General features: G+C 42.5%; 1 protein-coding gene across 12 annotated transcripts in view; it reads left to right on the top strand.

Moving 5' to 3' along the window:
• LOC146058880 (uncharacterized) overlaps nt 1-20,978 on the top strand; it is a 72,907-nt gene extending 51,929 nt beyond the window's left edge. For 4 of the 12 annotated variants that reach the window (XR_014470020.1, XR_014470018.1, XM_083171083.1 and 1 more), the window contains 2 exons: nt 18,507-18,564; nt 20,302-20,978. Coding sequence is in view for 7 of the 12 variants with exons in the window: in XM_083171083.1 (XP_083027209.1) it covers nt 18,507-18,559 (53 nt within the window). In the remaining 5 variants the exon portion in view is untranslated. Of the gene's footprint in view, nt 1-9,520; nt 10,068-12,366; nt 13,051-18,506; nt 18,565-20,221 lie in introns of those variants that run through there. The other 8 variants (XR_014470017.1, XR_014470019.1, XM_083171081.1 and 5 more) reach the window with 5 other exon arrangements.
• Nucleotides 20,979-24,059: the final 3,081 nt, after the last annotated feature.

The raw sequence follows: 24,059 nt of genomic DNA, 5'->3' as shown, positions 1-24,059 counted from the left end.
AGACATTAAATACCCCACTTAGCTATGATCATAGGCGAATCTAGAATTATGGTAATGGGTGGTCCCAGATCTAGACACAATAGTAGGGGGACCTTTGCGCGGCGTAGCCGCGCCACAAAAAGGGGGTGTGGCCTCGTGAGAAGGAGACGTGGCATCACAAAAAGGGGTGTGGTATTACACTTTAGACCATACACAGTAATGGCCATTACACATTTTAGCAAACTCCGTAATACCCATTACACATAAAGCCACATGCCGTAATGCCAATTACACATAAGGCCACACACCATAATGCCCATTACACATTGTGCCACACATCATGATGCCCATTACTATATAACAAACCATAATGTCCATTACATATTTGCCACATAAGTGCTGCTTACCTATGTGCTCATTGCTAGGGGGTTCTTGCTTGATGGCACCATAGTACCCATTACACATGATGCCGCACACCATAGTACCCATTACACATGATGCCGCACACCATAGTACCCATTACACATGATGCTGCACACATAATGCCGCTTACACATGATGCTGCACACCGTAATGCCCCTTACACATTAAGCCACACATTATGCGTAATGCCCCCACATACCGCCACTTGTAGCATCCCTTAAGCAATGCCCCCAAAAGTGCCACTTACTGTAAATTTTTATATGAGCCTTCGCTGCTGCTGCAGGGAGAGATGGAGAGCGGTGCAGCTGCTTCTATGGGGAGAGGAGCAGAGCGCAGCGCAGATCACACTTCCACTCCCCTCCTGGTGTCCCCTCCAGCCGAGTGGTCATTTGAAATATTGTGCGCGCTGTTTTTTGTGCGTGACGTTGGGGGAGAAATCTGCCCTCAAAGAACATAAACAGTCATGAAATTACATTTAAGAAAAAAAAAAACGGTTTAACCTCAATATCCCTGGAACCAATTAACCCATATGGATCCAGCCTGGTATCAGATTGAAGGCCCAGCGATTTGGGTTCGACTGAGATCAACCTCGAGCTTCAGTGATGCCGAAGGGGGAAATGGCAGCCGTTGAACTGGGTGGGGGTCGGAATTAGCGGGTCCCATGTTATCCTATAGGGAAAACGTTCCAGCTTTGCCTGGCCGTATCTCCGGTTCCCAGGGGGCTAGAGACACGGGGCTGGGCTCGTTGGAAAGCCCCATACCTCAGCTACAAAATTGGCTAATGGGTGGTCCTGTGCACCCCCGGACCACCCCCTAGATTCGCCTATGGCTATGATGACTACTTTGTCAAGGTTCTCAGGTCTAAAAACCGCACTGTATTCCTTTGATATCTGCTTTCAGTCAAACTCTTCATTGTTTTCCTCCCTCAAAATATCATCTGTCTCATAACTACACACACTGTAATTACCCCTTATATTCTCCAACACTCAACATACTTCCATTACATTTCATCAGATGCAACTGTTCTTAGATACAGTATGTTAAAATAAACATCAACATCAACAAACATACAAATAAGTTCTATCAATTTAAAAGTAACATTGATATTTCAACTGCCTTTATATGCTTCATAGCATATAGGGTGGCCAATCCCGGCTCCATCAGCCCGGATCCATCGCCCACCTTCCCGGCTCCACCGCCCACCCTCCTGGCCGCACCACACATGTAAGTTAAATATGTGGGGCAGCCAGGGAAGGTTTTTTTTACTAGGGAAGCCAATCCCGGGATCCTGAGAATCCCAGGATTGGGTATTTTTTAATCCCGTATTCCGGGATTAAAAAAATTCCCCGGGATTGGCAACTCTAATAGCATATAGCAAACTGTGTACTGTGGCACTCTGGGGTACCTTGGGACACTTACAGAAACTTCTCATTAACATCTACATTACAGCGGGACAGTCCCGATTTTCGGGTCCTGTCCCGCTGTCCCACCCGCGGCAGGCATTGTCCCGCTGCGGGGGGTGGCAGTTGGGAGACCCCCCAATCTAATAGAATAGACGTTGTGCGCATGCGCACAGCGTCTATTCTCATATGAAAATGAGGTTGCGGCTAATTAGCATAAGCTGCACCCTCATTTGCATACACCCCGCCCTCTTTTCGGGCGCTCGCGCGGCTTTGACGCACGAGTGTCCCTATTTCATCAGCACAGAAGTTGGGAGGTATGCACATGTGATGTGATGACCTTCTGCAGTAACTTGCTGGGGTTCTGTAAATTTTTTTTATTGTCTGATGGGGTCCTAGAGCAATATAGTTTGAGGACCCCTGCTCTAGTGAGTTGAAAAAAAGTTTGAGAACCACTGGCATACAATTTTCAGTGGTGAAGCAATGGACACATATCCTTCTAAACTGTTTTACTTGACTGGTTTCTGACATTTCTTAGTGTCCCACATTTTATGCAATAATCTCCTTCATAAATCATGAATCACTCCAAAGGGGGTAACTGGTATAGACAAGAACAAGTGCAGAGGACACCTCCACCCTTTTAACATGGTATCTATAAAAAGCTCACTGCCACAAAACCCTTGCAGCTAAACTCACTCATTTACAGTAGTACATTCATCTACCATTCTGAGCATGCTTTCCTGCTGGGAATTCCACGGTTAGAAGCTCATAATCTGATAGCAGAAGAATTATTTGTTTCACCTATTCTGCCTATTACAACATCTGCTATAACTTGTCAAAATCCCATTTGGGTTGAATTTTTTTTTTTCTCTTTCAAAGCTAGATTTCTAGTTATCACAATCTGTCAATGCTATCATCTGTCGGAAGGCAGGCCGTATATACAGTGCTAAAAGCTCATAATTGGTTAACTAGTACTTTCCACATATTGCAGGTAGGATGCAGTCTACAGGTTGACAAGGTGGATAGGCAGGTTGATGTGAAAAAGTTCAACATACCGTGGGTCCACATGGTCAAAAGGCCGACACAAGCAATAGGTTGACATGTAAAAGGTCTACATGAAAAAATGTCAACACTAGTTTTTCAAGTTTTTTTTACTTAAAAAAGGTATTTTTCCATAGTTTACCATCCGTGTCGACATAGACGCCACAAAAAACATGAAAAACTAATGTTGACCTTTTTCGTAATGACCTTTTCCATGACCACCTATTGCTTGTGTTGACCGTTTGACCATGTTAACCTGAGCTATGTTGACTTTTTTCACGTGGTTGACCTATTCACTGTCGACCGTATTACTGTTGATCCTATGACCCATACACTTACCGCTGAGTCTCCCATATCCCAAAATGTGATATTCAGAACATTCCAAAATCCTAGGTAGTAAAATCTTACATTTGGAATGTAGAAATCATTGCTGAATAAAAGCTTCTTGGGCATACTCGATCATAGATGATCTAACATAAAGATGGATCACATGTATTAAGCCTGGTAAAAGGTGAAAGATTTCACCTTAAAATCAAAAATGCTTTATCTGTCTATCTATCTATCTATCTATCTATCTATCTATCTATCTATCTATCTATCCATCGAATAAATAGATATAAAATCACATTTACATATTTAATCCTCCATAGAAATGCTAATTAAGGCACTGGTCCATAATAGAGCAATTTATAAGCCCTGGGGCAGCACGGATGGTGTAATGGTAGCATTACTGCCTCACAGCACTGAGGTGTGGGTTCAACTCCCACCATGGCTCAAACTGTGCGGAGTTTGTTTATTCTCCCTGTGTTTGTGTGGGTTTACTCGGGGTACTCCGGTTTCCTCCCATACTCCAAAAATATACTGGTAGGTTAATTGGCTCCCAACAAAATTGACCCTATAATGTCTGTGTGTGTGTACATGAGGTAGGGAATATAAATTGTAAGCTCCACTGGGGCAGGGGACTGATGTGAATGTTCAAATATTCTCTGTAAAGCGCTGCGGAATATGTGTGCGCTATACCCCTACCATGATGGGATGGCAGGTTCTTGGTGGTGGGGTGTCTAAAGCCCCATACACACGAGAAGATAAAGTGAAATATAACTTTCAGAAAGCCCTTTCTGAAATATATATTTCACTTCATCTTCTAGTGTTTACACTCAATATCGTAACGAAGTCCACTCCTGCGCATCGTCAATGACCCCCTCCCTCATACAGCATGTTCGGGCCAGGAAGATCCTCGTTCGTGAGGGCCATGCTGCAGTGGCAGAACAGCTGTGACTCCCCCAGCCATCGCTCACTTTGGAGCTGGGAATGGCAGGTATGTATGCACTTGCCAATGCCGACACTCCCCGCTGGTTTCCTACCGCCACCGATATTGGCATCCTGGGGTCCCATAGTGTGTATGGGGCTTAATTTTGTATTTAATTAATTTAAGTTTTTCATGTCTTAATTAATGTATTTAATTTATTTATATAAGTACTTAATTTAGGCTGGAATTGACCAGTGGAGAAGATTTATAGGTTCCCTCTTAATTATGCCAAAGACTTTGCACATAGCACAGGATATCCAATACTCGGCACAATGTGCAAGTTCTGGGTGATTCCTTCAGGATAGTAGACACAAACAACTGTGAAGGGAGAAATTGTTGTACCTTGGCTGGAATGGACGACATTTTGATACCTCATCATTGTGAGGTATCACACAGTGGTGTCTCCACTTTCCTACAACCCTTGGCTGCAGTTACAGAGGAACTACAACTACGGACAGGGCCCATCTCCATATACCCTGGGCCCGGCACAATTTACATAATACATCTGAGACTTTATATTGCGCTACAGTGTGTGATCGCATGATTACACAGGCAGATAGTTCCAAACCGACTCAGCAGGAGCTAACGTGAAGATCAGATTACATGAGCAAACTCAGGTGGTGAAGCAAGTGACAAGTTGGAATCGAGTGGCAGTTGTTCAGGTCAAGGTCTGAGATACCTGAAAGTAGAGAGTGTACCTGCACTGCTAAGGAGTCCTGCGAAAAAGGTGCAATGTGACAGCTGAGAGGAGGGCATCAGGAGCCCATCCCATGCACCTCTTTTACAAGCCATTGATGCCACTACTTAATGGGCACTGATATAGGTGGACCCTAAGATACCCTAAGGGTGCTCTCTGCTTTTGCTGTTAAACTTAACTTTCTGGATCTACAGTGCTCTATATCTAGAATTTGGCTTTAATTCTTCTGAGTTAGATTCAATATAGAGCCAGCCTCCACTACAGAGACAGGTTGCATGATAAAGACCAAACCTGGGTGTCACCCTCTGAGGGGTGACACCAAAGTGCAGACTCCTTAGTGATAGGAGCCAGGTGCTGCACTCTAACATCAAGTGCAGCACCCAACTACGGTCCCAGTGTAGGAACAAGCACTGAAGCCAACCCAGTCTCATTTCCCGGATCACCACAGTTACTGGAACGGGGGTTCGGACTGCCAGGACATTCCCTAAACTGTAAAGCCACGCCCCTTGACCTATGATGCCATTCCCCCTTTTTATGCTGAGTACATATAAAGTTAGGGACACCACTGCCTCAGTATCAGCTTCACCATAGAATCTCTTCAACACAGAGCTTTACTTATTTGCCTTAAAAATAAATGAAAACATCTTTAAGGAATGAAAGCAAGATGGAGAGTTATTAATCTGATGAGGAGATCTGCCTAATTAGTGTTCAGCAGCTACTGTAGATCTGTGACAGCAGAGTACAGTGATTTCCAGGCTTCATGATTGTCAAACAGTCACACAGCGCCCTTATGGAGCTCGCATCGTCATATCTTGGAATTACATTAAGGCTATTAATGTTGCAATACGTTATTTGTATACCCAAGTACAGGTACTAAATTCCTGAAGGGAACAAATGTATTTTGCACCTACACAACTGCAACTTTAAAACTCATCGACTTATGGGGGTATCCAATTAAGTAATTTTTTTACCAGCTAGCCAAAACAGAATTTAGTATTCGATGGCATTTAGTTGAATAGGTCGAATGTAAAACAGCAACTTAATTGAATAATCCTTTTTGGTGAGCATTAGCTCATGTTATACAAAAACTAACATGCTTTAGAATGATACTATATATATTGTGGTAGAGTCATCATTCCCCCACATGAAAGTAATCAGTGGCGTAACAATAGCGCCACAGACCCCCACGGTGGCGGGGAGGCGCCAAGTAAGTGTGGGCGCCGGGGTCTGCGGGGCTATTGTTATGCTGCCGCTACCTGCAGGGTACCTGTCCCGGCTGTCACTCTGTGGCCGCCGGCCGGGAGCCGCAGATCTATTAGTCCGGCGCTCCTCCTGCCTCCTTATGAAAAAATGTCCATCACAAAGAGTTTTCCAACTCTTAATATATTTTAATGGAGGTTATTCAGACCTGATCGCTGCTAAATGAAACTGCAGAGCCCTGCGATCAGTCCCCACCCAGACAGAGTGAAAACCCAAAAGTCCATACGCAAGAAATGATTTTTCCAGTCTGTGTCTTGTTTTCCAAAAAAGTTTTCATTGGAAGACGCTTTCATTTAGTACAAATTTGACGATAATAATTTCAAATCTACATTGGACAATAATGACATCATGTTACATAAATCAATAAGAAAACAATAAGAAGATATGCAATGACATGAAGTTGCTTGAAACCTAAGCAATATTCCACCTAAACTACAGGATCATTAGCAACTAACTAATCACGTTAAGTACCAGAATGTTGATGAAAAACATTTAACAATTAATTGCTTGGTTGGGATGGGAAGGTAAGAAATATAGGGCGGAATTTAATGCCGCCTAGTTCAGCGGCAGTACGAGATGACCGTCAAACTCTAAAAATTTTTTTTTTTTTAAAGGGGAATTAACTAACAATGCATGGATTTGACTTGTAAGTTAATTCCCCTTAAAAAAAAAGTCTGAGTTCTGCGGACATCTCGTACTGCCGCTTAACTCGGGCGGCATTAAATTCCGCCCATAGCATCTTAGTACTCCTTATGCAGGAAGGTCTCTATCCAGTCCATTGGAAACAGATTAAATATAGTATATTTTCTTTGAGTAGGAGAAAGCGGAGAGTCTCAGAATGAGTCCAGACTTGGAGAATTGTTTTTTTTGTTTTTTTTGCAGCTGAACTCAGGATTAATACATTTACCTCAGGATATCCTCTGGTCCTGGGGTAGCATACAAAAGATAGCCCACTCGGGAGTAAAAGTTTTTGTTCTTTTATATAGTTAGAAAAAAATCAAGCCTTATATTATTTGGGATATACATGTTTATATGGCATTGACCTTACCTCCTCCACTATTTATAATAGGCCCATGAAGCCCTTAATCCAGCCCAGGTCTTTTTGCAAGAGTTGTGTTTTATTTATTCAGTGGGAGTTGAAGTCAGAATTATACTGCTTTAAGACCAGAACCATGGGTCCTGCCCAGGTAATTGAAAATGGGTTTCAAGCCATGCCACAATGGCTTGAAATCCATTCAAATTGCAGGCCGGACGACCCAGGTTATTGCTGAGGCTTGTCCTCTGCTGGTGCTTAGAGCTGGCATAATCTCTAATTGCTGTTGTGCCGACTCTACATATAGTGTAAATCAACCCAGATTAGCGGATCACATTGCCTTGTAACCTGGGTCGCCCAGTGTCCAACCAAGTTTTTTTTCCCCGGGACCCTTTTACACAAAGCCGTGACCCAGCATAACTCAGCAATAATGTGGTTTGAACTGACAGTGTGAAAAAGTATTACTCAGGTCACTAGTAAAGACACCCATATTGATTGTGCCCATTTATGTACAGTATGTCTACTGAGAATAGTGTGGTTAGCCTGATTTGTTAATTTCTTCTGATTTATTAACATTTCTCTCCATAAGAATAAAGCATTTTTTATTCCCATCAGCTACTTTATTGTGTATTTCTCTACAAGACCCCTGTCAAGGTACCTGGGGTAACCTAATCCCGACAGTGGTTCATTGGGCTGAGTAATCAGTCCGTAGTCACTGAGTGGACTGTTCTATCCCAATCTGATACTAAGCACAATACTTGCGCTCTCCTCTCTGTAACTGGTTGCTTTGATAGATGAATGCCTAAATAAAAGTGCATCATCATAGTTCAGTTGTTGGAATAATCAGTGCTCATCTACTGTCTTGGAACACATTAGGATGTACACTGAGTCACGGAAGATTGTTGCTAGATGCTGGAAACAGACACTGTACATGCAATGAGCTCTTATTTAGGAAGCATGCTCTGTGGTTAACATCTTGAGTGGCAGCAAAGGGTGAAATGAGCCACTGTATGAAAAAGAAATAAACCGCTTCTCCAGAAACAAATTACAGACCAAACGACCCTCACTCAGCTGTGACATCTGGTTACAAAAACAGAAACCGCAGAGGGGAAAACACACTTTCTGTTTCACTATTTATCGTCCTGTAACCAGCCCCAGATGGGCAAGTAAACAGCCTTATTGCCCTGTAATCGGAACAGGCTGTCTGTGTGCTCTGCATTTCATCCTACTTGTTACTGTGCAGCATATGCCTGTGTTGGTGCCACAACATTTTGGCTGGGGATGTGGAAGTAATAGAGTTTCTGGAGACACGCATATAACACAAATATTCCTGATCCTTCACTGTCCCCACCTTTCCTGCTCACTATAAACTCTCTTTTGCTGAACAAATAATCAACGTTCTCATGTTGGGTTCACATCACATATACCTAAATTCTTCTGTGTTACAAGAGAAGGCCCCTGAGATGAGAAGTCTGCTGAATTAGCATACAGCCAGGATCATCTGCGAGCATTTGGACAAAATAAATAAAAGCTTAAAAAACTGTTTTCTATCCTAAAACCCAATATATTTTATGAAACCTTACAACAACCTGCTTACACATTGGCCCTTATTCTGCTTCACTCAAAAAGTCAAATTCCTTCTCAAATGGACAAAACCATGTGCAGTGCAGGTGAGGCAGATGTAACTTGTGCAGAGAGAGTTAGATTTGGGTGGGGTTTTACTTCAAAGTGAGATCTATATTGCAGTGTAAAAACAAAAGCAGTCATTATTTTCCCTGCACAGAAACAAAATACCTCACCCAAATCTAACTCTCTCTCTGCACATGTTACATCCTCGCCCCCCCCTCTTGCAGCGCACATGCTTTTTTCCATTTGCGAAGGAATTTGCCTTTGCGAGTGAACCAGAATAAGGGCCCTTGTTTGTTCCTACGACAGGTTATAAATGTTCCTAAAGAATAATTTATCATTCTTTGCTGTGCATTGCCCGGTGCTGGTAAAAGGCGGTTTCCTCACCAATAACGCTGCTTCTTAGTTAAAAAAAAGGGGCAGACTAGATGGGCCAAATGGATCTTATCTGCCATCAAATTCTATGTTTCTATGTTTCTAATAGCTTATCTACCCACAAGCAATCTTTTAGAAAGGGGAAAGGCACCTGCTCATCTTTTTGTACCCATACATGAGCATATAAACCAATGATACACACAGAGAGATACGGATATCATATAGTATGAAAACCTGCAAGCCATATCATTTACTAGTATAAGGGAGATTATTACCTCAGTGAATGCCCTACATACCAGACTGAGCACATTGTGTTTGGTACATGTGTGGGAAGTCTGATAGGGGATGCAAAATAAAATGAGGACATTGAACTTGTCAATTTCAAACAATCTTGTGCTATAAAAAATCCACAATCAGAGAGTTTGCATTTGGTGTGTCCTCCTCCCCCCCTGCCGGAGTGCTGTTCTTCCCCCGGGATCCAGTGATTTGCTTCAGGGCACAAAGTGAATGATCCGGTAACACAGAAATCTCAGAGTCCTCTTTAGGGCTCCCAGGAGGAGACAGATCTGAGAGTGCTCAGCACAGAAGATGCCTGCAGCAAAGTCAGTGCTAGAGCAGGAAACTGACAGGGCTGTGAGGTGGGATTAGGGCCAGCATTCAGAAGCAGAGTGATGGCACCTTGTCTTCTTAGGAATTTTCAGTCGCCAGTTTGTACATTTTGATTTTGTACTAGTGAGCAAATGCAAAGTTTGCCTCATCTGAAAAAGCAGTCTGCTGGGCATACAAATAGTGACAGAGACAAACACCTGAAGGTACCCAAATACCAAAAGGTAATACGGAGGATAAAAAGTTATCTATAACATATAGACGCATCAGAGCACAAGGCACACATCTTCGTATCAGATCTGCATGTAATCCACTCAGGTAAGGACAGCTTTGAAGTTAGCAGAGTATCCTTGCGGGGGCTCTCAGCATAAATGGACCCGAACAGTATTGTTTGTTTGATTCAGCAGCAGGATAAGCGGATAAATGCTTTTATTGTCCTCTGGTAGAATAAAATCATTAACCCATTACAGCCATTTTGTAGATTGCTATGTGTATATGCTATAGAATGTGTTTTACACAAATGTCCTTTTTCAGCTGTACAGATTGTGCATACTCCAGTCTGGCGCTCATAAGTGTGCGCAGGAGTATTCCTGATGTGCTGTGGCACACCCTAATGTCTGGCACCGTTCACAATCACCTGCTGCAGGGGTTGCAGAGTACTGCTACCCCCCCTTATTCTGCGGTATACGGTCAGGACCTAGGGGTTGATTAATTAAGCTCCGTGAAGTGATAAAGTGTCTGGTTTTTATCACCGGCCAATCAGCTCCTACCTGTCATTTTTCAAACCAAGCCTGTAACTTCACAGTTAGGCGCTGATTGGCCGGGGATAAAAAACCGGACACTTTATCACTTCACCGAGCTTAATAAATCTGCCCCTAATTACTTACTGGCCGCCTCTTTTTGTGCAGGCGTGAGGGGGGTGGCAACTACTACTGTGTGAGTGCTGCGGGGCAGGCAGATGTGAGGTGAGAGGTGTAGAGGTGCCGGCCCCCACTATGTATATGTTGGGGGGGGGGGGAATCGCACATGTCTTTGTGGAGCGGGGGTTGGAGGTTGCGAATACTGGCGGTTGTGTGTGGAGCGGAGTAGGAGGCGTCAGATGCTGACTGGGGTGTGTGGAGCATGGATTGTGTGGGTGTTGGATCCCGGTTGGTGTGTGTGTGGAGTGAGGGAGGGAGGTGATGGATGCTGACTGGTGTTTACAGAGCAGGGGTGGCAGATGCCAGCTGTTGTGTGTGGAGAGCAATTGGGGGTGTTGGATGCTGTCTGGGGCATTGGATGCCAGTTGGGGTGTGTGGAGTTGGAGAGGGAGGTGCCAGATTCCATTTGGGGTGTGTGGAGCAGGGGAGGGAGGTGTCCGATGCTGGCTGTTGTGTTTGGAGCGGGGGAGGGAGTGGTCGGATGCCTGCTGGCAGGGCCAGATTAAGGTCCGTGGGTGCCATGTACAACAAACTTGTGGGGGCCCGATCAATAAAAACATATGTAGCATTGGTTAGAGCTGTAGCGCCATATATATAATGCACATTCGTAGCTTCATATATACATAATGCCCCCCAGCGCAGTGTTATATACAGAATGCCTCCAATAATAGTAATACTCAATGTCTCTGCCTCTTGTTCTACTGCTGGGGTGCTGCCGCACCCTCCATACTTATTTTTGTGAGGAGAGCGCGGATCATGCTACTCCCATTCCTTGATAACTCCGGGGGCCATTTCAAATATGGTGCCAGCTTTTGAGCCAATCGGAGCTCAAGGTTCAGCAGCCAATCAATGGCTGGGGTTTCTGGCTCTGATTGGCTGTCGGAGGGTGCAACATTTGAAATTATTCCTAAAGTGAGCCGCGGGGAGCTAGCTGTGCGGAATTAGGAAGTCAGTGCAGCACTTGGTGTCACCCCCACGGAGGGTGACACCTGGGTGTGTTCGACACCCCCTAGTGATGCCTCTTGTGGCAGAGGACAGATGAGGACAACAGTATTTCAAATATGGCACCAGCCGTGAGCCAATCAGAGCTGGCAGACCATCAGCCAATCAGAAGCTGGCAGGTCCTGATTGGCTGCCTGTTCATGAGCCCTCAGTGGCTCATGGCCGATACTATATTTGAAATGCCGTTGTTCTCATCTGTACATGTTATATATATATAAAAGAGAGCTTTCTATGTGTAAAAAATGTTAAAGTAAATGAAAAGACTAAAGAACAAAACAATAAAAAAAAGGAAAAACAGGAAAGAACAAAGGTTGTTGGCACCAGTAAATAATTGGGGCTTAATAAAAATGTTCAAAACTCTTTTGAGAAAATGAGGAGTCCCTTATGGGTGAGGTGAAAACTGCCTCTCCCTACCTCTACAGTACTGTTTGAATTTGTTCTGCATCAAAGGGGGATTGCTGCCCAGGCTGCCACTGCGGGTCTGCTAGTGGGGGTTCATGGCTGGCATGTCTTTCGGCAGCTTCCAGCTCATGCTGATGTCCTTTTTTAAACACAATACTCCCCTTTAACGCTTTTATATGGATATTCGGACTTTAATCCTTTCAACCAAATTTCCTTTTTTTGCTATTAAGTTTCAGATATGTGCATTTATTGCTGTGTTCGTCCTTTATGACCAACACGTTTATATATTTTAGGTGATCCGGTAATCGGCAGTGACTCTGACATATCTCTGAATGAGGTGAGGTTTTAAGTGTTGATGTTTTAAGCTGCTATACGCCGACAGACTGAAGTTGGTGCTGTCTGTGTCCTCCTGTAGGAAGTTCCAAGCCGTTTTGACGACCGTCTCATGTGTCTGCAGCACGAGGGATAGTGAGGACTGATTGTTCCATCTGGTGGACTCACCTTCAACTGAGAACCTGTTTTTTATCGTCTGTGTGTGGACCTTTGATAAAGCTGGAGATACCCAGCGAAACGCGTTAGGTGACAGCACCCCCAATCATTCCTCCCAGTATGGATCACGGACTACAAAAGGATCCCCCTTTTTCCCAAATCAAAATCTGGACCTGGACCCTGAGTGGACATGGCCATCAAATTTGGGGCACATCAACGACACAGCAACACCTTCATGGGGACCACTTCAATTGCAGCCTGAAGTAGGCGGCAGCCATCCCAGAAACGTGACTGTCCAAGGACTGAATTAGCATCTCCAAGAGGACCACTTCAGCTGCAGTCCGCAATTTGTATTTTCCTTTTGCTTCGTTGGTTTATTAGGGACTGACTATCCCTCATTTCTCACTGCTGCTTTAACTTGAAATTGGCCCTTAATGCTCTAGCGGCATTACAATCTTGTTTGTGTTTATGAAAGAAGGAAATTTGGTTGAAAGGATAAAAGTCTAATTATTTCCATATAAAAGCATTAAAGGGGAGTATTGTTTTTAAGAATTTCTCTCTTTGGCCTTCACATTTCTCCTATTGGGGCAGATGTATTAAGCCTTAACAAAAGATAAATGCAAGGGTGATAAAGAGATATAAACGTCCAGCCAATGACCTGCTAACTGCCATGTTACAGGCTGTGGTTGAAAAAAAGTCAGTAAGGAGCTGATTGGCTGGACGTTTATCTCTCTTTATCACCCTTGCATTTATCTCTTGTTAAGGCTTCATACATCTGCCCCATTGTGTCCAAAGGAGGAGCGGCCATTTTTATTATTTTTTTTCTTATTGCTGTTCTGTTTTAGGGATCATGGGGTAGATCCTGTGATACTCAGATAGGCGAAGCTCCTACTTTAGTAGCGCCACGATATCCTTCAAACCCATTTTTTCCTTTTTTCAAACACACCACCATTATTCAAGGCACCACAATGGTCCTCATCGGTGCATGTCTACTCCTGCACTAGATACAGCACTCAGTACTGTCTCCATCGCCACCCTCCTGCTACCTGGTCAGATTTTGTGTTCCTACAGCATGTGGGGCCCCTAATGTGTGGGGCCCCTGGAAGGCTGCCCCTTTTGCCCCTCCCTTAATCCAGCCCTGTTGGCTGTTGTGTGTGTGTGTGTGTGTGTGTAGAAGTGGAGGGAAGTGTCGGATGTTGGGTGGTGTGTGTGTGGAGTGGGGAGGGGGTTGGATGCTGTGTACTGGGCATTTGATTTGGGGGCTCTCCCTGACCGCAGATATACTGACAGGAGGTATCTCTCTGACCGCTGTTATGTTCCGGAGAGAGGATGGACTGGGGTGACGAATGCTGCCTTTTGTGTTCTGGGATGTGTATGTGTCATGTTTCAAAGTGGTCAAATTGGGTGTCTTCAGAGATTTCATTTTTTTCTTTATTAAAATTTTAATATTATTTTTACCTGGCAGATCACAGCCTAATGTAATGTGCTGCGCATGACCAATGTGGACACTGGTAACCTAGTAAGAAGTATAGTAGTTATTAGAAAAGGAAGGATAACATGAACTCATATTCTAGGACTTTTTGAATTTTTATCCCTTTCATGACATGGAGTAACTTCTTGACCAAATTTTTCACTTTTGTGTCTAAACTGAAAACCTTTTTTTAACTAGTTTGGTTGTACAATGTATTGCGGCTGATATTAAGGACATAAATTGATTCCTTATGTTGTTTTTATTCAACTTTGTCTAACGTGAATACAAACCAGTATTACAAAGTGGGCAAAAATGTTCACCCAACAGCTTCACAATTTTATTTGTTCTTTTTATGTTTTAGGCTTTCATAAAAAATATAGCCCCATACACCCTAAGCCAGCCATGTCCAAACTGTGGCCCTCCAGCTGTTGTAAAACTACACATCCCAGCATGCCTTGCCATAGTTTTAGCATTCCCAAATAGCAAAACTGTGGCAAGGCATGATGGGACTTCTAGTTTCACAACAGCTGGAGGGTCATAGTTTGGACATGCCTGCCCTAAGCAATATTACAAATGATATTGCTAATTTTTTACCTTCTGAGTGATATCATTTGTAAGATCATTCAATGTGTATGCTCAATATCATCAACAATGCATGCTCCTGAGGGTCAGACATTAACGATGTCCTCCATCATCTCTAAACGCAGACCAATTTATGGAGCAGAGACCCGATGACGCCACTGAATGATATCATTCACCTAGGATTACAGCAGGAATCCCAATATTGTTCTCAAACTATATAGTCTAGTGTGCATGGGGCTGTAGGCTCAAAATCCACCACATACAGTATGTTCACATGGAATGTGTTGTGTGCCGGCAGCCGAAATCCCAGCGGCGCAAGCAGCAGACATAACACTGGCGAGGGAATAACAAAAAAGTGATGCTGATAACTGGTGTCTTAATTGTAAATATCCCAGGGACTTTTAGCAGTCGCCTGTGCAAGGGAGAGGGGGGGGGGGGGTAATGTTTAGTTACTCAAAAGCGGAGTTTAGGGATAGGCACTGAGGAGGGAGAGTTTGGGTTAGGCTGCCTGGGAGAGGGTTAGGCTCTAACAGATAGGGCTAGGGTTAGGCTGGAGGGGGGTTAGAGTATGGAATCTGGTAGAGGAGGGTTATGATTAGGGGTGTAATGAGAGAGGGTAAGTATACTAATCTAGCTCCTGTCAGGAACATAGTCACCGGGATTCCACTTTCGGTATTTTGACTGCTGGTATCCCCACCTCTGATCATCCTTATGTATTCCATTCACACATGCACTATGTCATTCTATTATATACAAGCCTTTATCCCTGTATTAGTGTATTGTCTCTTGGTCTCCATCAAATCCCCATCAGAGCCATTACAGTAACTTCACAGTGCCTTTGCATGGTCCAGCCCATGAACATGGGCCTTAGCCAGTAGCAGGCCCAGACTCCGGGGAATGCAGTGCTAGAGGCCCCAGCATAATTGCCAACCATTGCAGAGGACATGACAAGCAAATAACAGGGCTCTTTTATAGGAGATAAAAAAAGTGTGTCAATACCACCCACAGGAGAGGTAACCCTGGTACAATTTCAATAGAAACAAACCAACCTGGTGGCTAATCCAACCCAGAGCAGACCTACACCGCACTGAAGTGTGTGACTTTCTGTACAGTTAAAAGACCATGTCTGAATAGATCTTGGGGTAAGATGGAGGCAGGGTCTGTTTAGGGGGGGGGGGGGGGGGGGGGCTGTTGAAGGGGCAGGATCCCTTTTCATTGGGCCAAATTCAGGGTTAGACACAGTTGCAGCCGTCCTTGTGTCTTTTCCTGCAGTTGTCTTTTTATGCTAATTTATGCTCATATTTGAGACTTTACGCTAATTCTACTATAATCTCCTTCCCCGGTGTCGTGGCGGACTGGGAATTTAAAGTGGCCATGGAAAAAATTCCAAAAATTGGCCCCCTTACATACCCATATTTCCAGCCTGCCACCTTCTACCCCCTAACACACCCACACCAGCATAGCACCATTTGCCCCCTAATATATGCACACCACCAGTCTGTTACCCTCTCCCGGCCACAGGAAGCCCTGCAGGCACGTCAGCACACCAGAAATCTTCGCTGTGGCATTTATTAACAATCTGCTCCTGTAAAGTTTCCATCTAGCTTTAGTAAATTGAGCAGAATTTAAAATAATCACATAGAACACATCATTTATTAACAATGTTATTATTTGCATTTGTTGCTAAAGCACCAGCATTACCTACTCATATCGGGAACAAAACAGTAATAAAATGAGACTTGACAATCACATACAAAGAAGTAAGAGAGGATGCTCACAGGCCTACAATCATATTTGTTGCCAGTGTGGGCTGCCGAGAAGCAGAGAGACTTTACGGTCTGATACTAACTACTATTAGATATCAGTATGGAGAGATACAAACACAGGGATGAATGAAAAGCTGTTTGAGCCTTAGGGCCTTATTCAGAGATGGTTACTGCTGCGCCCACTCAAGCCCCTGTTGGTGGAGTCATGTTTGTGATAATATACTAATGCTAGTTTCAGCTTTTCCCTTGTTCACTACCATGTGGCAGAGAGTGTAAGCTCAGTGGTATCCATTTTCTTTACTCCCGGACCTCAGGATTATAGCCAGGAGGTTATAGACAGCCAACCATTGGTGCACCATCATGATGACCAGGAGGAGTGTCCATGGCTGAACATGGCCTTTGTGGAAAACGTTATGTGACTGAGAAGGCAGCCACTTCTACTGACATACCAGCGACACTGCCATAGCATGCCCACATTGCCTTCACTTCGAGACACCTCAGAGTCACTGTCCAGGAGCTCTGCTCCATTCCTTTAGATGACCTATGGGCTTTTTTATGCTGTGCACTGAAAGGGATCCAATTTGAATCATTCTCAGGGTCTCCTGTGGTGTGTGTGTATCCAGTTGTGTAGATTGCCCCAGTTGCACGGAGACAAGATAAATATTGGTGCCCCCCCCCCCCCCCCACACACACACAGCACCTTATATGTATATATATATATATTTATATATATTTTTTTGTATGCATGTGTGTATGTATGCATGAATGTTATGTTTAAAATAAGGAGAGTGTGATGTCTATGGTCCTGCAAGGAGGGGGAGTCAGCCACAGAAGTGATATGGATGGCTTTCAATGTACTGATTCAAACTTGCAGGGGAGGAGTGGTGCCGCCTTGGGAGCAGGAGCCCAGTGGCAGATGACTTCATTGCTTCTGAGAGTTGTGCCTCTGTGTGTGTCATAGGACGCATTTGCAGAAGGACTCCCAGGTCACAAACCTGTAGTCTCCACCCCACAAAGTACAACTCTTGGGAGAGCTGTCCTTAACTGAATTCTTCATGCATATGACATTAAGAAATGCTGGGCATCCTTTCCTTTATGTATCATCTCAACAGACATTAAGCAAAAAACAGATATCACACCTTTAGTGTGCTAAAATGCCCTTACTCTTGCTATTCAGTCTGCAGTGAGTACTAAAGGTGCGTACACACTGGGCTTTTTTCACCGTGAATGATTTGATGAAAATGAAAATCATTGGCCGATAAATTGCTCATTGTATACACTCTGGAGATGATGTGGGAGCGCGCAATAGCGCTCATCGCTTATTGCCCCCCCCCCATACATACTAGGATATTTTGACCTCAAAGTAGCTCAAAACAGGAAAAATTAGCTACTTTGTACTCAAAATCGTGAAGTGTGTATGGGCCTTTATAGTCCACTAGCATATTTGCAGAACTGTTACAAGTGCAGTCTAATTTTTTTATTCATAAGCTTGGATTTCTAACATACCTTACATTCACAACTTCACAGTTTATTTATACGATTTTCCCTAGGGCTATTATAATTTTCTGACTTATTTTCTACAATAATTTCAAACCCTTTTTCCATCTAGCTTTCTTTCTTTATTTTATTTTTTAACTTTTAATTTAAGTTTCAAGGTCATCCAGGACAAACAATGCCACCAGCCCCTGCTTGAAATGCGAACGCCATTGGCGTCCATTGCCACCATCTCCGTGGCAACACAGTAACCATTAATTTTCAATTAAAGTAGACAAAAAGCTCGATGACAGCTCTGGGTCTGCTGAAGATGTCAAGAATCTGTATTAATATACAGCAAGAGAGTATAATTGTGTGTCCATCTTCACGAACAACAAAGATGGGGGATAATTAGCAGCTAGAAAGCCACTCTGTAATTTTGTGCTTATTGTCACCACAGCCCAGCACATTAGCATAAATTAAAAGCCAGTTTCTTCCTATTATTGTGCCCTTACATTTTTAGGCTTCTTTTTTCATTAACTGTTTCTTATTTACTGGATGTTATATCAAAAAAAAAAATGGATTCACGAAAATTCTTTAATATCATATATTCACAAATCAGGTATTTAAAATTGTTTCTTTTATTTCCTAGGTGTGTCTGATGCCATAGATTTAGCACATTTCTGGATTCAACAATATTGGTAATACAGGTTAGTAAAGAAATATTACATGGGTTCAACAACAGATGGCTTATATAATGCAAATGTAAAATTATACAGTATATACCTAAAAACTCTAAATAATATCATTTTTAGGACTGCTTCAGAATCCTATGTTTGATATTCATTTATGAATATTTATTTTTTATAATTAAAGATATAGAACCCCACTACTGTTATAGGTATTGATTTGCCCAAACAGATGCAACATATTTATTTATTATTTATTACATTATTAATATTTATATTTACACATATTCCGCAGCAGTTTACAGAGAATATTTGAACATTCACAAGTGGAGCTTACAATCATTCGTTCTAGGGTCAATTTGTTGGGAGCCAGTTAACGTACCAGTATATTTTTGGATTGTGGGAGGAAACCGGAGTACTCAAAGGAAACCCATGCAAGCATGGAAAGAACATACAAACTCCACACAGTTAGGGCCATAGTATTTTGCACTGAATTTCCTGACTTGCCCAAGTGGTTGCACTCATTGGAAATACAACCCAATATTGAATTTTAATAGTTATGCAATGCAACAAATCTCACTTTCCATTGGAGAAAATACACAATGAACACATCACTCTGCCTAACCTTTCCCATTGGCTTGATTGATCACTTATGCATAAGGACATAAGGAACATCAGCATAAAGTCATATGACATCATCATTATTATTATTATTATTATTATTATTATTATTATTATTATTATTATTATTTATATTGTGCCATAAGGGTTACGCAGCACCTAGACCATAAAAAAAATGAATTACAGTACAAGACAATTTATACCAAAGTATATGGTAAATAAAGATATTTGCAGCAGAGAATATGACACTGAAGCCATTATTAGGGTGGCAGTGATCCATATTAAAGTGCAATGTGCATGACAGTGGGCCATGGGCCAACATTTCGGTCTGCCCCCAGACCTTCTTCAAGGCCCCCACTATCTCCTCCTAAAGTGCATGCATTTTAGATTTGGGTGTTAATTTGTTTCTGTGCAGGGTAAATACTGGCTGCTTTATTTTACACTGCAATATAGATATCAGTTTGAAGTACAAACTGCACACAAATCGAACTCTCTTTGCACATGTTACATCCACCTGCAGTCCATTAGAGAGAGAATTTGCTTTTTTGCGAGTGAACCAGAATCAGGCCCTTCATGCATATGCCGTAATCGGCCAAACCTCGGCATTTGGCCAAATTTGAGCCTTTTCTACATCTCACCCCATATTTCAGCGACTGATATTTATACTTACGCTGACCACATTTAATTTTTTCAGGAATTAGACAAAAATATGTCGGTTCAGTATATAGTATCAGTAACATGCTGGTATTACATTGTCAAATTATTGGTTTAGCTCTTGATAACTATTTACTCCTGACTGGCTCCAACTTTCAGTTTAGATATCAGTGGAGAAACCCTTTTCCTTGATCAGAACAGCTTTGATAGCCATGTGGAAACCCCCATAGAGCCATATCTTGCCATAAGTTACTTATTAGTAGCGGTGCCCTTCCTGCCGCTACTGTATCAATCTGTATGCATTTTCTCTTTGTAATACAGCCTTTGTTATTTCTTCATCTTCTCTATATTTCATGCATGGTTAAACCTCTTTATTATGTCCATGGTTTCTGTACTGTATTAGGTTCCGAAAATAAAAACTGATGATGAGACCTTAGTCCATGTTATCATGAAAAATATTGATGAGACGCCTCCCACCTACAGGTCTTGCGATAGCTATGTGAAACATACCCAGGAAGCACTGCAGGATGCTGCACGGATGTGGGATATGGCGGGACTCGTGGCGGCTTGTGGCGTGTGTGTGACTGGCAGTCTGGTCTCGGAGTGGGGAGTCTGGAGACTGAAAGTTGTCTCTGTGACCGGATGATGTCGGACTCAGCTTTTTCACAACAATTCAGGGGCCAGGACAGCCCCCAGACAGCTTTATCAAGCAAAACAGAGTGGAGTCAGCTTAGATAGCAGGTTATCTTATTGTGTGAAGTGAACGTCAACTACTAATTAAGGGTTAAGGACGGGTAAGGTTTAAACATTTTTAGTTAAAAAAAAACTATTTTAAATTGATATTTGCAGGAAATAAATTACCGGCTGTGAAGGAAATAAAGCATTTGTGTTGCAATTGTTTAATAGATTAATAAACACACAGTGAAATGTATACAAAGTATTCCAGAGAATGCTAGAGAAATGTTCTTCAATAAAATCCATTACAGTATCGTTAAACTGCAAAGCTAGGACTAAAATATTGACTAAACTTAGACTAAAATGTTATCTGAGATCCACTGACTAAATCTTGACAAGACGAAAATAAAAAATGTACTAAAATGTGACATTATATTTAGTCAAATTTTAAAAAAAGTGACTAAGATTAAAGCCAAATTAAAATCCTTGCCAAAATGAACACTTTACTGTATAAATAAAATGTATTATTAATTTGAAAGCAAAAAGGGAAATCCTGCTTGTTTCATTGTACTGAGCTCTACAATTTCTGATGGCAGCCATGAACATTTATTTTTGATTGTAAACTTGAAATGATGCCTTTCTCTTGATATTCCATGTATCTCATTTCAGAAATGCTATTGATTTTGATTGATATGGGTGCCATCTTAACTATTGTCAACTACAGATGGAGCAGCATCAGCCAGCTAGCTCCATCGCCAGATCTCCTCTGCTGGCGCAGGCTGGTGGAGGGCAGCTCCATCTGATGGGGATGTGTGAGAAAGGTCACAGCAAGGTGGCGGGAGCAGCTTCCCTGCCCGTCTCAGCTTCAAGGAGACAGGCAGGGGATCGGAGGGAGCTGGGGCAGAGCGGACAGAGGGGCAGAGCTGGGCGGAGGGCTACTACAGCCTCCGACAGAACAGGGCGCGCGAGCGTCTCATGCGCGTGCACACCATTGTGTCCTCTGGCGACAGGTGGTGATTGTCCATACAATCGCCAGGAGAAGCTCAAATGAGAGCTGCTCCATCCATACCCAGAGCTTTGGCTTTTCTGTTGTTAAAGAGGTTTCTGACATCTGTAAAAAACCTCTGCCATAAAGTAGTATGCTTGGTACACAATGAAAGCTTTAGGAATGCGATCTTCCTTTCAAGAGCACGCAGATATCTCAGAGCCTTAGAAATGACTGCAGACGGTCTCTTTCAAACAGGTTTATTCACCGTACCGTAACTTCCATAGCTCGTTGGTCACATACTTATACCATGTAACACAAATAATTCCTCCCCCTTATGGGAGGGGATATTACCAAATACATACATGTTCACATGCTACACTCCCCTAGTGTGGTGTTACAAAGTCTATAACTGGTTTGACGTAACTTTACTATGCCATCTCCGATGACATGGAAGAGTGTATTTCCTCATATGGGTATCATTAGTAACTTTGACTTATTTACAGAACCTGAAACTCAGAAGGAATATATTTTAACCCATTCAGCTTCCTGTACACAAGATAATTATATATAATGCTAGTACATATGGGTCTTTATAATACTCTGTACTGACAAGAATTATGCTATGGTATAAGTAACATAATGTTGATTAAGATAAACTCTATCATTAACTCCCTCCTTTTTATAATAATTAAACATTACAATTTACATTGTTTACATACAGTAGTAAACAAAGTCAAAAATACAAAAAATTATTATAAATATAAGAAAACTCATAGTGGTCGGACATCTTACAATTCAAACTGCCTAACCATGCTAAGGATTAGTCACATCAGATGGTTCTAGTGGGTTATGGCCCTGAGGACAAGGTAGCTTCTCCCTGTCGTCAGAGAGCAATTGGCTGTTCGCTCACATCCATCGGAATAGACTGATTCTCTGCTTTCTGTGTCCTTCCAGATACGAGTTTTTTTTTTTAACTTGGTTGTAGTTGTTGCGGACTGACACTGTTTTAGACAAATAGAGAAAACACACATCAATACCTTGAAAGCAAATATAAGCAAGTATGCATAATCCTATAATTTTTAGATCTTCATGATTTATCACTTGTGCAGGTACTATGCATCCTAGGGTGCAATTCCCATAGTCGCCATAAACAAACCACTTGTAGGCATATTTCCCACATAAATAATATAGATTCTTTGGGAGAATTGGAGGTATGTTGTCCCACATTCTCCTTAAATTATCCAATCCTCTTTCTGTCGTTAGACTATCAATTACAAACTCGTTGGAATTGCTTCCTGTATCATTCAAAAGATCAGGGAATCCTGGCCCTGGCCATACTCCAACATTTATCATTTTCCTTTGCACAGGGTCCCTCTGAGTTGGTGCTGAAAATACTTGAAATGGAGGTACTCCTGGTGTGGGATTATAAGGGATAGAACCAACTCGGAAAGGAGCCTTTGTGCAAGGGTAAAATGTTCCCAGGTAGGTGTTTGATGGGAGATATGTTTCACCATGATCGAGTATGGTTTCACTTTTTCTTTTCTTAAAATCAATGCAAAAAGATACATTTGGGGTAACTAGGTGTGCTAGCAACTTAGGTGGTGTCTTGCGTAAGTATTGGTTTACTGATGCCTTGAATGGGACATCATCTGTACGGTTATCATAAAATTCTGTCCATTCATCAAATGTGATGGGGACGAATGTCCACTCTCCTCCTCCTGAGGTAGGACCTTGAGAGCAGATCCAACAGTTTGTAGTGTTAAGGGCATTCCCTACCAAATTATGCAATTGCAACAACATGTTTTGGTTTTCTCCAGTAGGGGCCTTTCATCATTCTATGCATGTTTCCTCAGGTGGCTGTCCACAATACTCACAAATACACCTTGAGATGAGTGATAAATTCCTACATTCATGGTTAGGGCTTATTACTTCCCTTTTTCTCACATAATGTGGTTTGGGATAGACTATAGAGGTAACTTGTACTGTACTGTTGTTAACATAATCTGGTGCCTCTAGTACTGTACATAACCATATTATTGCCACTATTGTGGTTGCCAAACACAGAATACATCCCCATAGACTTTTATCGGGTTTGGGCCCCAATAACATCTCAGCAAACTGCATCTTCAAACTTAACTTTGTAATCGTTTATAATGGGAGGCATGAATCCATGTGTCCCTCCCCTGTAGCTTCACTGATGTTGGTGCAGTCAGTAGGACCTGAAATGGACCATCATATCTGGGCTCAAGCGATTTCCGAACATGTCTCTTAAGATACACCCAATCTCCTGGCTGGAGATGATGCGGATTGTTTTCTGCTGTAGACTCTGTAAAGTGTGTCCCCCATCTGACTCAATGACATCTGGAACACCATATCTACAGACAATTTCTGAGAAGATTTTCTTAGCTGTGTTCCTTGCTGTGGCCTTTGCTACAGCGAAAGCCTTCACCCATTTTGATAGAATGTCCACTATTACAAGTGCATCATACATTCCGCACTTAGGCCTCTGAATGTAGTCAATCTGCAGTTTCTGAAAAGGAGCTGTTGTTTTTGGTATTGCCCTTTGTGGAGTTTTTTC

Source organism: Crinia signifera, chromosome 2, assembly GCF_055691185.1.
Source record: "Crinia signifera chromosome 2, ASM5569118v1, whole genome shotgun sequence".
Lineage (NCBI taxonomy): Eukaryota > Metazoa > Chordata > Amphibia > Anura > Myobatrachidae > Crinia > Crinia signifera.
Note: the sequence above shows the minus strand (reverse complement) of the source record. Positions and strands in the feature narration are given on the sequence as shown.